Below are 16329 nucleotides of genomic sequence, written 5' to 3' on the forward strand. Positions count from 1 at the left end.
AGATACTATCTAGAAACCATAAAAAATTTATAATATTTAATTAAGGATAATTTAGTGAAAAGACTTTTTTATTTCTAGGTATGAGTGATTTGTTAGAGCCAATTTTTTTGTTCAAACCAAAACATTTATTAGGTCTTACTTTAGAGCTAAACATGCCCTACGCCATATGTTTCTCTCCATATGCTTCTCTCTATTAAACATCCAACATTTTACTTCTCTAGTAATATCATATGTGCTTACAAATACAGAAAGTAAAAAATTATTGAATGACATTGTTAAATGTTGAAAATGAAGGTAGAGTTATCAGTCAAGATTGGATTATCTTTAAGATCTCTTGTTTGATTAATCAAAAATTAATTTTTTTAAGCATAAAACATAAATGAATAACTAAATTGATTCTCGAAGTTCATTTTATGAATTTAGGTGAATTCGTCTGAACTAAGGTTAAAAAACACATTTGACTAACGTAACGCCTTGACACGAATAATTATGAGTGAAAAATTAATAAATATCAAAAGAAATCTATTTCTATCTATAAATAACAATGGCATGCTCACAAATTCATAAAAATACAAAAATAATTTTCAATTTATGATCTTCGACGAGTTGTAATTATCATACTTTATACTTTATGATATTAGTTTATAGAATATCGAATTACTTGCGCCCTTTTGGTATTTGCTAATTTTTCTACCAAACTTATTTTCTCATAAATATTTTTATTAATAAAAACTATCTAATTATATGACAAACAAACTTTAATAGATGAAAATTTATAAATAAAATATGATTAACCTGCAATTACATTAAATTAATTATGAACTAAAAAAAGTGACACAATTTATACTTATTTGACAAAACTTACGTATTATATTTATATTTTAAGTTTGGGGCCTCCTACGACTAGTATTTTCTATATGTGGAAAAAGTGAAATGCAGATACGGCCACGTCTAAATAATATTATCTCGGCTGCTTCTTGTTATGGTAAAGGCATGGCCATGTCTTATTTGTATGAATAGTAGAAAAACCAGTGCGACCGTGCAAGGCTGACACAAAAGAATATGCTAACATTATTATCAGTCAGAGCTGGTGGTGCTCCTCTACCAACACGTGTCCTAACTGGACCAAATGTAAAATGGTCGAATTCGAGGAGTTTAAGGATATGGTCTGGTGAATTCCCTGATTTTATTCCTAAACAAGTTGAGAAGATTAAAGATTCTTATGCTAGAAAGTTAGCTTCAAGAATTGAAAGACTACCTGTACGTTTTTTTACTTCTCTTTTATTAGTTTCAAAATGTTCTGTTTTTTGGATGATTTTGATATATATACTCCCTCCGTCTTAATTTATATGATATAGTTTGACTAGATATGGAATTCAACGATATAGTTTGACTAGATATGGAATTCAACGAAGAAAGGAAGGCTTATCAAAATTTGTGGTCTAAAACAAGTTATATATATTTGTGTGGTTGTAAATCATTTTATTAAGATAGAAGGGAATGTGTTAAGTTAGTTTATTTCTAAATATAGAAATATATCATTCTCTGTGGGACAGATTAAAAAAGAAAGTGTATCGCATAATTTGGGATAAAGGGAGTATGTTATTCCCATTTTGGTTGTTAAGGAACCAAGGAGTAGAATTGAAATGGGATTCAACTTGGCAAATTCTGCACCTTTTTTTGTGAAATGGGGTTATGTGCTTATGGATAAAGTTTTGCCAAGTGTATGTTGAATTGATATTCAACAGGGGAAAACTTTGTAGGGGTACTTTTTGTGAAATGGGTTCTGCTCTGATGAGTAAAATTTTGTTTGTTTGGACAAATATTAACACATAGGTAGCATTTTTGCAAATTTTAGTGCTTCAGAACCTAAAATCAGTGGTACAAGAATTGCATCATGCATACAGGTTCTTATGGTAGCTATATAGGGATCATTTTTGTGTCTCTGCATGTGGTGTTAGATATGGATTAGATTACAAAGAACAAGAAAGATTCCATTCCCCCCATTATCTTGTTCAATAGTACTACCTCTATTCCCAAATTAATCGTCACTTTAGCTAAAAAAAATTGTCCCAAAATAATTGTCACTTTAAGAATTCAAGTCTAAAGTTGGCAATTATTTCCAACTATACCCTATTGAAGAAGTAGAAATCAATCTACTTTTATTTAAAACAAGGGTAACTAAATTGTATCTTATATTTATTGTTTTTGTTAATGCGCATGAAAAAAGCTAAAAATCGACAGTTAAAATGGGACAGAGGGAGTAATTGTTACTCTGTCCGTCTCTTACTTGACGGCATTTGATTGACCCTAGAATTTAGATGCTAATTTGACTTCTATATTCTTTTGGCGATAGTGCAAGAAAATATTAAAGTAATGGTTAAAAAGTCAATTTGATAGAGATAATATCCCAGTCTGCATTTTGGATAGTTCAATGAACTTTATTTCTTGAAAGTCGTGAAAGATGTATAGAAGTGATATGGTGTCAAACATTTCGGGACATCCTAAGATGGAAGGAGTATATATATTGGTAAGCAAGTGATATGTTTATTAAGTTGTGATTGTTTAGGTGCAACCTATAATGGTGGCGGATCCATGATTTTAAGAATTTGGGTGCTGACTACTACTGGACACACTTCTTTGTACGATGTGTGTGGACTTAGTATGAGCATATATTTTAAAAATATGTTCGTGTACACCCACACTGACTCAGAACCGAATGCAGCGGGCTTGAATGCACTCGTTGCAGCAGTGTACCCGCTGCCTTAGAGGTGTCCGCCCATCATATGCAACTTAATCATTCCTCTTTTATGTGTTTTTTCCTTTTTGTAATCCTAATCATATCTGGATATCTTGCTCTGAACTGGATTAATCATTCTCTTTCTTTATGAAGTTCTGGTTACTTCCTTTGTTTGATGGTCCAGCTTCATTGCTGGTTCATTTTAGGTAAATTTATCAAACCGTTGTGTCATGAGTAGTTGTGTGAAGCCAAAAGAACAGACGGAGGCCAATCCAGTTGTGCTTCTCCATGGTTTTGATAGGTATGCCTCATATTAAGCTAATGTTTTGACTACTTTCTCTTGCTGTGCTCTGTGTTTTTCATTATCCCTCATTGTTCAGCTCATGTTTAGAGTGGAGGTACACATTTCCGATGCTTGAGGAGGCTGGATTGGAGACATGGGCAGTTGATATCTTAGGATGGGGTTTCTCTGATTTAGGTATTTCTTCTTGTTCTAGCTCTTTCTCAGTTCCTATTTTTCAAAAAGATTTTGCAAACAAAGACGAATACTTGCTCATGGTTCGTATCTTTTTGTTTCCTGTGATATTTAAGAAAGGCTTCCATCGTGCGATGTAGCTTCCAAGCGTGATCATCTTTACCAGGTACCTCCTGATTCTAAACTAAATATCCTGATCTACTGCATACAAGCTTGGAAGGTTGTAACTAGTCTCTTTCTTTGCACATTCTAATACATGTAAAGTTGCATACCTAAGTTTAAAAGTAAGGTAAAATTCACATTCATTTTTTTCCTAGTAGTGTACTATATAATACTTAGTTTTCCAGGGCACGTACACAGTTACACCCCATTGTGCAGTGCTATGATATCACAGTTATGCAGCATTAAAAAGGGCCACCCTTGCTTACTTGGTCAGCTCTACACTATGAAATTATGGAAGTAGTGTTTATTTGTCTATTTGTAGAAACCAATAAAAGTGTAATAAGGGTTAGGCAAATCTCCCTGGTCTGGCTTTTTAAGGTTAGAAGAATCACTCAGATATTAAACTTTTTAAGGAATTTTCCATTTACATGTTCTAAAAATCTGAGTCTCGTTTTTCTTTCAGCTGTGGTCTACCTACATCAAGAGGCCAATGGTACTTGTCGGACCTAGTCTTGGATCTGCTATTGCTATTGACTTTTCTGTCAAATATCCAGAAGCCGTAAGTACATACAATAATGTGAATCAGTATACAGATTTTATATATTAGTTTCTAGTATGAAGGAGGAATTATTTTATGGCTAACTCCGAAGTACTTTTACTTTATAGGTGAATAGGCTGGTTTTAATTGATGCAAGTGTTTACGCGGAAGGTACAGGAAACCTTGCGACCTTACCCAAAGCAGTAGCTTATGCTGGGGTGAGTTACCTCCTAGTTCTCTTAAAACAAAGGGACACATTCTACGCCAGATTGGATTGTTTGATGTAACTGAACGTATATGTTATAATGTTTGTGGTTTATTAACAACTCGGTTTCCGATTAGAAAATTCAACAAGTAAAAAAGAGAAAGTTTTGCCTAATTATTAATGATGATCGATCAACTTAATTGATCTAAATTTAGCACCCGTTATACTGACTCTTGTGTCTGTCAGATCTTTCTCTTAATGCTGCAAAACCCCACCTAAAGAAAAACTCTTAGTATTGATTTGTTACCATACAGTATCCTATTAAATGGGAAGATCACAGATATAAAATGTACTCAGATATGTTTCTACAGAATTCCTCGAGTATCTTCATCTGCATTTCTTGTCTTTTTGCTAATCTGAAAACAACCTGCCGCAGGTCTACTTGTTGAAAAGTCTCCCACTTCGCTTATATGCAACATCATTAGCTTTCAACGGCTTACCATTAAGTACCTGCATAGACTGGACTAATGTAAGTTTTGACCCATTGATCTTCTTAGAAACCCAAAGGTCGTGGTGATCAGATGTTCAAAATGTGCTTCTGGCATATTTTTGATGCTCTTTGTTATACACCTTCTGATTATCTGGTTTTCTGTCCAGATTGGCCGCTTACATTGTTTATTACCTTGGTGGGAGGATGCAACAGTGAATTTCATGATCAGTGGAGGTTATAATGTTGTTGCTCAGATAGAAAATGTATGTGCAAATTTACTAAATTTTCTTAAGTACTTCATATATAGATACATGCCTTTGCTACCTTTTGGTACTTTCTTTTTGCATCGACTCTGATATCAAGCAACATTATCTTGCTGTATTCAAAAGGCAATGATTGGATCATGGAGACTAGCAATATTGAGTTTAATCTTACTAGTTTCATCTTAACATGGTTGCTATTTGGGTATGCAATTATTGGAGTGTTATAGGAACTCCTGGCGATTGGTCTTAAATATGAAAAATCTGTTTTAGTAAGAAAAAAATGAATCTGTATTGTTTTAATACAGACCAGACAAGTGATATGCCATAAGTCTAAAGTCTTTAACTGCAGACACTGTGTAACTTCTCTTGAAATTGCAAACCTATTAGTTTTAGACATGATCAAATCAATTGTATGATATGTAAATGAGACCAGAGTTCTAGTGAATCTCTCCTGCTGTGGCCCTCATAATTTTACGTGGGACCAATCTAGTAGGTCTTAGGGCTGATTACCACTTTTGATTCTGCTGCTCCATTGTGTAAAGATGTTTTCTGCTAGCTGTATCTCCATTCTCCATGTTGTCTTCTCGTTTTCTTCTTGTACATGTGGAAAATTCTACAACATTCTCATGCTAGCAGGAGTTTTGTTATACAGGTCAAGCAGAAAACACTAATAATATGGGGTGAAGAAGATCAGATTATTGACTACAAGCTCGGAATGGTATGTTTCTTTTGTAACAATAGAATCATGTTGACTCTTAGCAGCCAAATACGGGGCAAGTAAGTACTACTAAAGTGTCCATTTACTTTTATGTGCACAGAGATTGCATTGTGAACTTCCAAATGCTATTATACGCCAGATACCAAACTGTGGCCATATCCCTCATGTGGAGAAGCCTGATGCTGTCTCCAGGTTGATAGCGGAATTTGTTCGCAGTGATCAATCACAAAGTGCAAATTTCGACTCTGTCTCCACCATCTCAGTTCCTGTTTGATTATTGGTACTTGTACAAGCAGATAGTTAGCATATCTCACATATGTGAAGATCCGACTTCCTGATTCTACTTAGTGATGGATGAGGTTAGTTGCCAGCTTCAATGGTGAATATGCTTTCATTCTTTGCGCACCGTCAACCTGATTGCCTACATATCGATTATCAAAGGTGCGCTATGGTGCTTTGGCATCCAGTAGAGAAGTGTAATAAACTGAATGCTTGTATTAGCTAAATGCTTTAGCATTCTGGTATATTTTTCTTCCAGCACATGCTAATCTTATTTTATGTCAATTACCAGTTACTTTGAACTTAGGTGATTTGCTGTTAACATATCCTTGTTGTGCAACAAAAGTGCAACATTTCACGTACTGCACTTTCAAACTTCACAAAGTCCAAAGATTGATACTGTTTTTCATTATCCCTTATTATATCATAAGGTCGGCTCATTGAAAGATCTCGCGCATGTGCATTAGAGTCACCATCCAAGTGAAACAATTATAAGTGTTCCTTTTTTATTTTATTTAAAGAAACCAAATTAAGTTTTCCGTCCAGATTCACTTTACCTTGCTCAAAAGATCTTGCTTTGAAACTTCTTATAGTTGTTAATGCATTTTTGCATCTAACCTAACCACGATGTCATGGCTAGCCCATGCGCACGCAAAACTGTTATGCTACATGCTAGCAATATGTATTAAATTACTCTGACCACCAACGCTTTCCAATGAAACGATCATCAGACTTTTTTTTGTCTACAAGATTTTGAATCTGTATCTCTTATGATTTTTTACTCATTTCATTGACCGCTATATCACACCTTTAGTGCTAAATGAAGGAAAACTTGTTTGGTTCATTATGTAAAAGTCTTGTAAGATGGCGGGCAAAAAAGGGTGGGTAAAGAATGTGGAAAGAAAACCCTTTGTTTGGTTTATTCTCTCGTGGAAAACCAAGAATCCTTTCTCTCTGACAAACTCACACCTTTAGTGCTAAATGAAGGAAAACTTGTTTGGTTCATTATGTAAAAGTCTTGTAAGATGGCGGGCAAAAAAGGGTGGGTAAAGAATGTGGAAAGAAAACCCTTTGTTTGGTTTATTCTCTCGTGGAAAACCAAGATTCCTTTCTCTCTGACAAACTCGGATACTTGAACCTATTTGTGCATTTCTTTAAGTTGGGTTTTCAATTATACTTTGCTCATATTCTTTAATACTTTAATATTATATACACGCACAAAGAAACAAGATTAAAGAATAGAAAACACTAAAAAGATACACAGATGGACAGGAAGGGGAACTACAAGAGTTATATTTTAATACAGAGATGCACTAATATTACCAGAGATGGGAGTAGGGTGGTAGCAAAGTACTCATTCATAAAACTTCTAAAATAAAAAATACAGACTTCATGTCTCTACTCTTCCAGATATACAAAAAGGAAAATCTAAAAAGAAGAGAGATCAGATTCTTCTACATTACTAGTAGTACATATTACTACCCCAGAAACAGCCACATCTCTCCACTTCGAGAGGGAATCTAATTCCAAAGTAGGAAAGACGATGGAGATGGAACAAGAAGAGAACAAAACAACAAAAGAAAGAAATAAAAAGAAGTCTAAGTGGAAGTGTGTCCAGATGATTCTCCCCTTCTGACCATTGAAAATGCTACCCATACTTTGTACCAAAAGTCCACATTATCTTCCCAAACCTTTCCTCTTTCATTCACTGCCTCACATTCAGACTTTCTGTTTAAACTTTCGAGCATACCACCAAGCAGCTTGTAAATAAAAGGGCTATAGTGAAACAAACTCTGTTTTGATGAAGAGAATCTGTGCCACTGCCATCTGGATTGAATGCACCACTTCCTGTTGGTCCTAGCCCAAAAGTTGGATTGTTCATGCCTGTTGAAGTTCCTGTGCCAGTGCCAGTTCCTGTGCTTATGCCGGTCCCGGTCCCGGTTCCAGTGCCCGTGCTGGTCCCGGTTCCAGTCCCTGGGCTTGTTGTAGATCCAGGTGCAGTTGGGGTTGTGGTACCTCCACCAGTGCTTCTGATTAAAGTTACAAAAACAAAAAAAAAAAAAAACAATATGAAGAACAAATATCATCCACCACACATCCACTATATACAATTATTAGTTCTAGAGAGAAATCCTGAGTCCGCTTATTCATGTTACATGAATGATAAGAATCGGCGGAAATTACATTGGTTCTTATAAAATATTGCATCATAGCTGGAAAACATCTGTCAACATAAATATTTTCATCATAACAATGGGAGAAAGTGACAAATATAACATTATATATCACCATCAAGACAGGTCACATGGGGATATATAATGATGAATCTAACTCATCTTGTGCTTGAATGTTATTGTCACGGTTAGGACAGGACACTAAGAATGACCATTGATAGATTTTGGTAAAAAGAAACACGGGACAGCTAACAACAATCTTTAATTATATACTACTCAGTAAAAAGGTCACTACTAGGAAAAGCTTTCCACTCACTCATACAGCCAAGTTTATCTAGCATAATTGCACCTTTTCTAGGTCCATTAACTTCCATATATCACCAGCACTAATTGATAGGTGAATATTTGTACTGACATCTTGAAAAAAATACTAATCTTTTTCCAAGACCAAGAAGTTCTCAATGATCTAACAGGTGAAACCAACAGGGGCAAAACAAAAACAAAAATCTATTTTTGTGGTTATAATCAGGGGCAGTAATTTTTGTCCTAGAGGGCAAAAACTATTTTTTCAGGGAAAATTGCAAATGAGAACTTGATGCAAGTTGAGGAGATGCTACATTCAATATTGACAAGAAAAATAGAAGATCTAACATCAAAAATAAAAAAACATTAAGAAACATACCCTCCAGTATTCTGGTAACAGGAAGAACTAGAGGCTGTTCATCAAAAAAACAAACAAAAGAACAATATCAGTAACTATTAAAAGAGGTAACAAAAAAAATGAAAAACATATTGTTTTGAGGAACTTACAGGATGGTGGACTTGAAGTCAAAGTTGCAGTTCCAGAAAAGTCACAGGTTGCACCAGTTGCAGCCTTCTTCTGATAATAGCTATTTACAGCATAAGAACAGTGATCTTTGATAGTGTTAGGGTTGTAGCAAGCACCATTTTCAAGGATAGCTTTACAATCAGCTCCATTTCCACAGGCATAGTCTATATTCTTCTGAAGAACTTGATCCCCAGCTCCATCTTTGCACACACAGTAATTAGCACCACCTAGAAATTACAAAAAAAAAAAAAAAAAAAAAAAAGACCACCATAAGAAATCAGCCCAAGAAAGAGCTATTATTGATGGAAAAAAACTGGATCTTTGAATAAGAAATTCTTGAATACACAACTTGGAGCAAAATATGTTGAAACTCATGGAAAATAAAGAAAAACAGAGAATCTTGAAGTGGGAGGGCCAAAAAAACTCAATCTTTGAAGCAAAATCGTTGGATACACCACTAAGAGCAAAATCTGGTGAAACACATGACAAATGCAGAGAAAAAAAAGAGAATCTTGAAGTAAGAGAGCCAAAAAAACTCAATCTTTGAAGCAAAACTGATGGATACACCAACAACAACAACAACAACCCAGTGAAATCCCACATCGTTGGATACACCACTAAGAGCAAAATCTGGTGAAACACATGAAAAATTGCAGAGGAAAAAAGAAAATCTTGAAGTGAGAGGGCCAAAAAAACTCAATCTTTGAGGCAAAATTGTTGGATACACCACTAAGAGCAAAATCTGGTGAAACACATGAAAAATGCAGAGAAAAAAAGAGAATCTTGAAGTGAGAGAGCCAAAAAAACTCTTTGAAGCAAAATTGTTGGATACACCACTAAGACCAAAATCTGGTGAAACACATGTAAAATGCAGGGGAAAAAAGAGAATCTTGAAGTGAGAGAGCCAAAAAAACTAATTTTTGAACAAGAAATTGTTGGATATACATAACTAAGGGCAAAATCTGGTGAAAACCTATGACCAAAAAATATGAAAAATGCAGGAAAATGAGAATCTTGAAGTGAGAGCCAAAAATACTCAAATCTTTGAAAAAGAAAGTCATGGATATACACCACTAAGAGCAAAATTAGGTGAAAAACATATGAAAAATGCAGGAAAAAGAGAATCTTGAAGTGAGAGAGCCAAAAAAAAGCTAATCTTTGAATAAGAAAGTCTTGGATACACACCACTTAGAGCAAAATCTGGTGAAAAACCTAATACAAAAAAATAATATGAAAAATGCAGGAAAAAGAGAATCTTGAAGTGAGAGAGCCAAAAAAAAAGCTAATCTTTGAATAAGAAAGTCTTGGATACACACCACTTAGAGCAAAATCTGGTGAAAAACCTAATACAAAAAAATAATATGAAAAATGCAGCAAAAAGAGAATCTTGAAGTGAGCAAAATCTGATGAAAACCCATTGCAAGAAACACAGTAAAAATGCAGGAAAAAAGAGAAATCTTGAAGTGAAAATTGCAACAAGCAGCAGCAGCTTACTTGAGTAACCAGTGAAAGCCAAGAGAAGTATTAAAGACAGTACAAAAGCAGCCATGATTGTGCCAAGATCTTAGTAAGTAGTAAATATGAAGAAATTACTGTTCCCTGTGTTTTCAAGAAGGTAAGTAGAACTACAGAGAGAGTAAGAAGAGATGTTTAAGAGGAAAAGAGAAGTGTGTTACAGGGAAATGAAAGTTCTCGAGACAAGAAAAATAGGTGGAAGGTTGAGGCTCAATGTCCATTTTCGGTGGCTTTTTATATTGTATAATCTTATGTCTTAGCACCAATATTACTATATGAGGGTTAATAAATTAAAAAGAATGGGAGGGTATGGGAGAATGTGTTTTAGGAAAGTGAGCAGCAAAGCGTAAGCTTTTTGTCATGTTATGTACTCTGTACTATGTATATGTCAGTGACTTGTTTCTCAAACGGTCATAAACTTCATATTCTGTGGTTACAACTCAACCAACCCATGTTTCAAAGTTAAAACGAAGGGTGTGTTTGGTATAGATGACAGTACTCTTTACCTAAATGCTTTTTCTAGAAAAATATTTTCCTCAATAGTTTTGTACTTGTTCGGTGGTGTTTGGCCATAAGTTCTCTTTTAGATATGCTCCTGAGGGTTGGGAGGTGAGGTGGACATAAAAAAATATCTATTTTTTAATTTGATAATTCTTTAATTTTAATTTCTTACATGACATGTTTAAGCTTTCAATTTTGAAAGACATTTGATATTTTTAATTTAAGACTATAAGATTCAAAATCTTATTTTACTTTTTTAAACTCCGTATTCAGTCAAACTAAAATAAATAAATTGAGACAAAAGAGCATCACTTACGAAATTTGTTTTCGCTACTCCAATCATAGAAGTCATTTTTCTAATTCAAAAAACTTATTAGTTTTTGAAAAAAACTTATTAGTTTTTGAAAAAAACTATATTCCAAATATGAAAAAGTAGAAAATATTTTTTGAAAAATGCTTCCCCCAGTACCAAACACACCCTAACACTCAGCAAAATGTAAAAGCAGCGAATATTTCAATTGCAGATGGAGGGCCCCGAGTCTAGCCTTGAAACAGTTGAGGCCCCCCCACGAGGTGTTGTTCTATCAAACATTTTTTGTTGCGCTGTCACTGTTTATGGTGTCTCTTGGCAATCAATGAGGTACCAGAAAATCTCAGAATCTCCTAGAGATATTTTTTTTCACTGTATAATGAGATTACACAGATAGAAAATACTGTAGTAGGGACCTTTTTATCTTGAAAAAACAACAGTAATATAATAGTAGTAAATTGTGAAACATTGAGATTTTAGGACCCTTTGCACCATTTTAAGTTGAAACTTTTTTCATTTGATGACAAGTGTTAGTTTTCTATGATGCACTTCTTTTAAAATAATGTTCGATAATCTTTTTACTCAGTGTTTGGTTTCGTATTTGGTGTTCGATTGAATTTGAATTCATGTCGTAAAGTCTCACACTAGCGACAAAGTGCTTTCAAACAAAACGACTCTATATTCATACTCGAATCTAAATTTTTTAGTTAAGAATGAAAAAGGACTCATCACACTATCACCAACCTTATTGGTTAGTTTATCCTTTCTACTACTATCTCACTAGAGTGATAATGTTGGATTTTATTGACTATGATGCCACTTCTTACTCCATAGGCTTTGGATATGATTTGGTTGAGTTTTAAAAAAAAAAGTGGTATTAGAAATTGAAGTTGAAAAAAGGTAATCGGAAGTTGAACTTGTGTTTAGAAAGGAAAATAAAGTTGAACTTTTGGACGTGAGAAATTGATAAATATTAGGACAAGTCCTTTTATTTAGAAATGAAAATACTATATTTCAATAGTTTTACCCTTAAATGAAGTCGGATTTGCAAAAACGTCCTTGGTCGTCCATGTTATGGCTCTTCTATATAGTTAAAATTATTTCAAATTTTGGAACTAAAATCTATGGCCAAACGGTCTCTTAAGACAAGTCTTTTTGTTATTTTTTGTTCTTAAAGAAATATGTCACACATAGATGATAGACCACAAATGTTCTCAGCATTATTTTTCAACACAAATGCACCTTTTACTTATTTCCTTAACAGTCGTATAAGACTTTAAGAAATTAAATTTAGAACGAAAAAAGTACCAAACATATAGGGTCGTTTGGTGCATGGTATAGGCTGGGATATCTCAACACTAATTTTTTGTATCGTATTTGATAGGAGGTATAAATTTATCCTGCATGGTATAGGTTGGATATCCCAGCACTAATTTTTTGTACCGTGTTTGGTAGGAGGTATAAATTTATCCTGAGAAAATTTTATCCTGCGATAAATTTATACCTCCTACCAAAAACAGTACAAAATGAAGCATAATCCCAAGAGTGTGATATCCACCTTATCTCACTTATCCCAAGATTATTTTATACCATCTAAAATATGATATAAAATAATCTCAAAAAATAAGATAAATTTAGTCCCAAAATTATAATCTCGAGATAATTTTGACTAGCTACCAAACGGCCACATAGTCTATCGAAGTCCAGTGAAAGTCAGATTTATCATGAAAACCGAAGAACTCTGTTCTCTGTGTCAAATCCTTTTATCTCTATTTTTGGTTTGGAGTGTCTCAAAATCTTGTCTTGTCGATTATTTCAATTTCAAACTATTATTTGCATAAGAACTTATTGACAACACTAGTTATGTGAGGCCCGTGCTAAGCCCGGCCCCAAATTCGAGATATAATAGTAGATATTTTAACTAAAAAAATATAATTTGTGTTAGTACAAGTGTACAACAACAACAACAACAATCATATACCCATTGTAGTCCCACAAGTGGGTAATTATATAAAAGCAAAATTTTCATTCCACTGCTTTAATATTTTAACTTCCATTTTGATAAAATTATTTACCTCAAATCAAATGCGGAGCCAGAATTTGACATTTATAACTTATGTATCCTAATTTTTTGAAGTTATTTAGTTCTAAATAAATAATCTATACATAGTTAATGAACTTTTAAGACAAATACATAATTTAACTTGTGCAGCGGATGGAGCTGCTCCTCTCTTAATTAGGGATTAGGGGTTCGAACATGGATATGGAAAAAATCTTTAGAGTAAGCGTTCCCTCCGAATAGGCGCGATACAGTGCTAATTATCTACATTAATTGGGCTTAAATGCGGATATCGAGCACGAACCAGAAAATCAAAGAACATGAAAAATGAGGTAGAAGGTTCGATAGCTTTTGAAAAGTAGACCTTAAAAATAAAAAATAAAAAAATTGACTTAAATAAATAAGATTAGGACCTAAAAGTAATTAATTAGTTTTTTTTTTAAAGAATTAGAAATTATTGTGAGGACTACAAAAGTTCCCAGGTTCGATAGCTTTTGAAAAGTAGACCTTAAAAATAAAAAATAAAAAAAATTACTTAAATAAATAAAATTAGGACATAAAAGTAATTAATTAAAAAGTTTTTAAAAATTTGGGAAACTCTTGTGAGGACTACAAAAGTCCTCACATTCCCTCTTATATTATATAGTAATATTACTTTACTTTACTACCTATATAGAAGGGCCGGTTGAATTCTTAATTCAGGAGCCGTTTGGACATGATTGAAATCATGTTTTGACATATAATTTAGATATTTAAAGTTATATTTTTTTTATAGATATAAAAATTCACAAGTTGTGAAAACTATCAAAATATTTTCAATTCTTATACAATCTTACCAAATGAGCAAGTTATAGTTCATAACAAAATTAATACGCTAGTAGAAGGCTTTTCTAAAAAATACAACATTAATTGATCAAACTTTTAGCTTAATAAAAAAGTAAATTTAACATGAATAGTAATGTAACTACTCTTTAATATAATCCTCCCACATGATAGACATAAATAAAGGTTAGTGGAAGTTAATGAAGTTGGTAAATGATTGGTGGGAGTAGTTGTTAAAAATATTTATCAACTTATGAGTTTTTTTTTTATAAAATATAAACTTATGAGTCAAGTTTTATATTTAAAAATTTTGAAACCATAATTTGAAACTCCAAATCATACCTTTTTGAATGATTTGAGGTTTAAAACTATGAGATGAAATGCCAGGTCAAATGCTAATTTCATCTCATGGTTTCAAACGATGATTTCAAACCGCATGTCCAAACGACTAAACCTTGATCAAAGGTATTTTAGATTTTTAGGATTTCACTTTAGTGATTGCATCATCTGCTTGTACAGCCAGGCTTTTGATGCTGTACTTTTCCTTTGATAGTCAGAAAAAACAAATTCTTTTTCTAATTACCACACCTATTCTTGGACTTAACCAGCTGCTATAAGGGTATTTAATATATTTAACCTTTTGTGTATTCTGCCGCCTATTGTACATCATGAATAAAAAATAGAATAACCTGATTTAATTAAATAAAGAGGCTCAGTTTTTTCAATTATTTCTCTTGGCCATTGGGTTGAGCAGTTAAAGCTCTTCGGGCCCACGCTCTCATGTCAGCCGTAATTGTCAAAAAATGGTATAAACATGCCCCCCGCACAAACTTGCTTTTTCTCGTTTGTTTTTGGTGAAGGCATGTTCAAGAATCCTATAAAATTGGGGCCATCCAAACTTTCCATGCATAAAATCTCGAATCACAATTGCTTTTCTCTTTTTCTTTTTCAAGTCATTGGGTTCTACTTATCTTCCGAATAGCGGTGAGGTCCGCATATATTTTATCCTTTCCAAATTTGACATTGTGAAATTTCACAACATATTTTGTTGTTGTATTGGCTTTCTACTTTCGTTTGTGAGGGAGAAGTATATAGACGAGTGAAGAAGTAATAATATATTGAAATGTGTATACACTTTCTTTTTATTTTTGTCTAAGCATTAATAATTAACTTAACAAATAAAAAACAAACAATTAATAGATGATGTTAATAACAATAAGGGCAAATTGATCAATATGCGATTTTTTACATTAATGATAACTATTTTAAATAAGTTGTTACAAGGAAATCAAAATAAGAAAATTGAGTGTAATATTATAAACAACATGAGAAATTAGTGTTACAAAACAACATCTGAGGTTCGTTCCCTAAAATTATCCCTTATTTTCTTTTATAATCAACTTCTTCTAATATTTCTTTTTTATTGACAATATAACCAATTTACTTATTCTTTTGTGATATTTTTTTTTTCTTACATAAAATTTTACTAATTTTAATTTTGAAATTCTTCATTTAGTTGATCTTAACTCAACAGTACATCTATTTCCCTTCAAAATAACGACCACGAGAGAAGTTGTATTTATAAGAACATCAAATTTATAAACATTAAGCATTGCATGCCAACATAGTATCAAGAGGAAGAACTGGAAGCAATTCAAAAAGGAACTCATGGCTGCACTATGGGGAGCAATTGTATACCACACCTGGAGAGCCCGGAACTGGAAGATTTTCAAAGGAGTAAATGTACATACAAGCGAGGCTGTTATACAGATAAGAAAGGGAATCATAGAAAGAGTAGATTTACTACAAAGTTCAAAGATGGCTGGTAGATGTACAGAACTAGATGGCTGGTAGATGTAGAGAACTAGTGCAGAAGGTGCTTTGTAATTAGTTGCTGCATTTCTTTTCTGGTATTCTGAGGCCTATTCCTTTTTAGGAATGAGGTGCTCTTAGGCTGTATTGTGTTTTTTGTTGGTATGGTATATTTCATATGGTTACCAAAAAAAAAACATTTGTTTGTTATTATGAGACTTATGAAGCTTGTATTTTTAAATATTTTGTAATATTTGTATTGCTATAAGCTTGTCATTTGAGGTAAATATGAAGTTTAAGTTAAATCATAGTCAATTTTAGAAAGAAGTCATTCTTCCATAATGGACTAAAAAGAAAATAGCGTCATATAATTTTGGGAAAAGAGTCAATTGGCCCTCTATTATGCGAAACTGATCGATTTTATTCTCTATTATAAT

At 33.2% G+C, this 16329-nt stretch overlaps 2 protein-coding genes across 5 annotated transcripts; one reads left to right on the forward strand and one right to left on the reverse strand.

Annotated features, from left to right (window-relative positions):
- The first annotated feature begins 918 nt into the window (after nt 1–918).
- LOC132641975 (alpha/beta hydrolase domain-containing protein VTE7-like) lies at nt 919–6282 on the forward strand. 4 transcript variants are annotated; one of them, XM_060359155.1, is made up of 10 exons: nt 919–1260; nt 2947–3041; nt 3121–3218; nt 3332–3381; nt 3841–3936; nt 4044–4133; nt 4557–4649; nt 4778–4873; nt 5526–5650; nt 5731–6282. In XM_060359155.1, exons 1-10 carry the CDS (start codon nt 1063–1065, stop codon nt 5786–5788), a joined length of 999 nt encoding a protein of 332 aa, XP_060215138.1. In that variant the 5' UTR covers nt 919–1062; the 3' UTR covers nt 5789–6282. The 4 variants fall into 4 exon arrangements, with proteins under 4 accessions (XP_060215138.1, XP_060215137.1, XP_060215136.1 ...); XM_060359154.1 differs by having other exon boundaries at nt 920–1260; nt 5526–5591; XM_060359153.1 differs by having other exon boundaries at nt 924–1260; nt 5526–5591; nt 5692–6282.
- Nucleotides 6283–7137: 855 nt separating this feature from the next.
- Nucleotides 7138–10642, reverse strand: LOC132641976 (PLASMODESMATA CALLOSE-BINDING PROTEIN 3-like). Its single transcript, XM_060359157.1, has 4 exons — nt 10368–10642; nt 8855–9100; nt 8727–8760; nt 7138–7900 (listed from the first exon to the last, which is right to left on the reverse strand). Exons 1-4 carry the CDS (start codon nt 10420–10422, stop codon nt 7603–7605), a joined length of 633 nt encoding a protein of 210 aa, XP_060215140.1. The 5' UTR covers nt 10423–10642; the 3' UTR covers nt 7138–7602.
- Between the last annotated feature and the right edge of the window lie 5687 nt (nt 10643–16329).

Source organism: Lycium barbarum, chromosome 5 (assembly GCF_019175385.1).
Source record: "Lycium barbarum isolate Lr01 chromosome 5, ASM1917538v2, whole genome shotgun sequence".
In the NCBI taxonomy this organism is placed as follows: Eukaryota; Viridiplantae; Streptophyta; class Magnoliopsida; order Solanales; family Solanaceae; genus Lycium; species Lycium barbarum.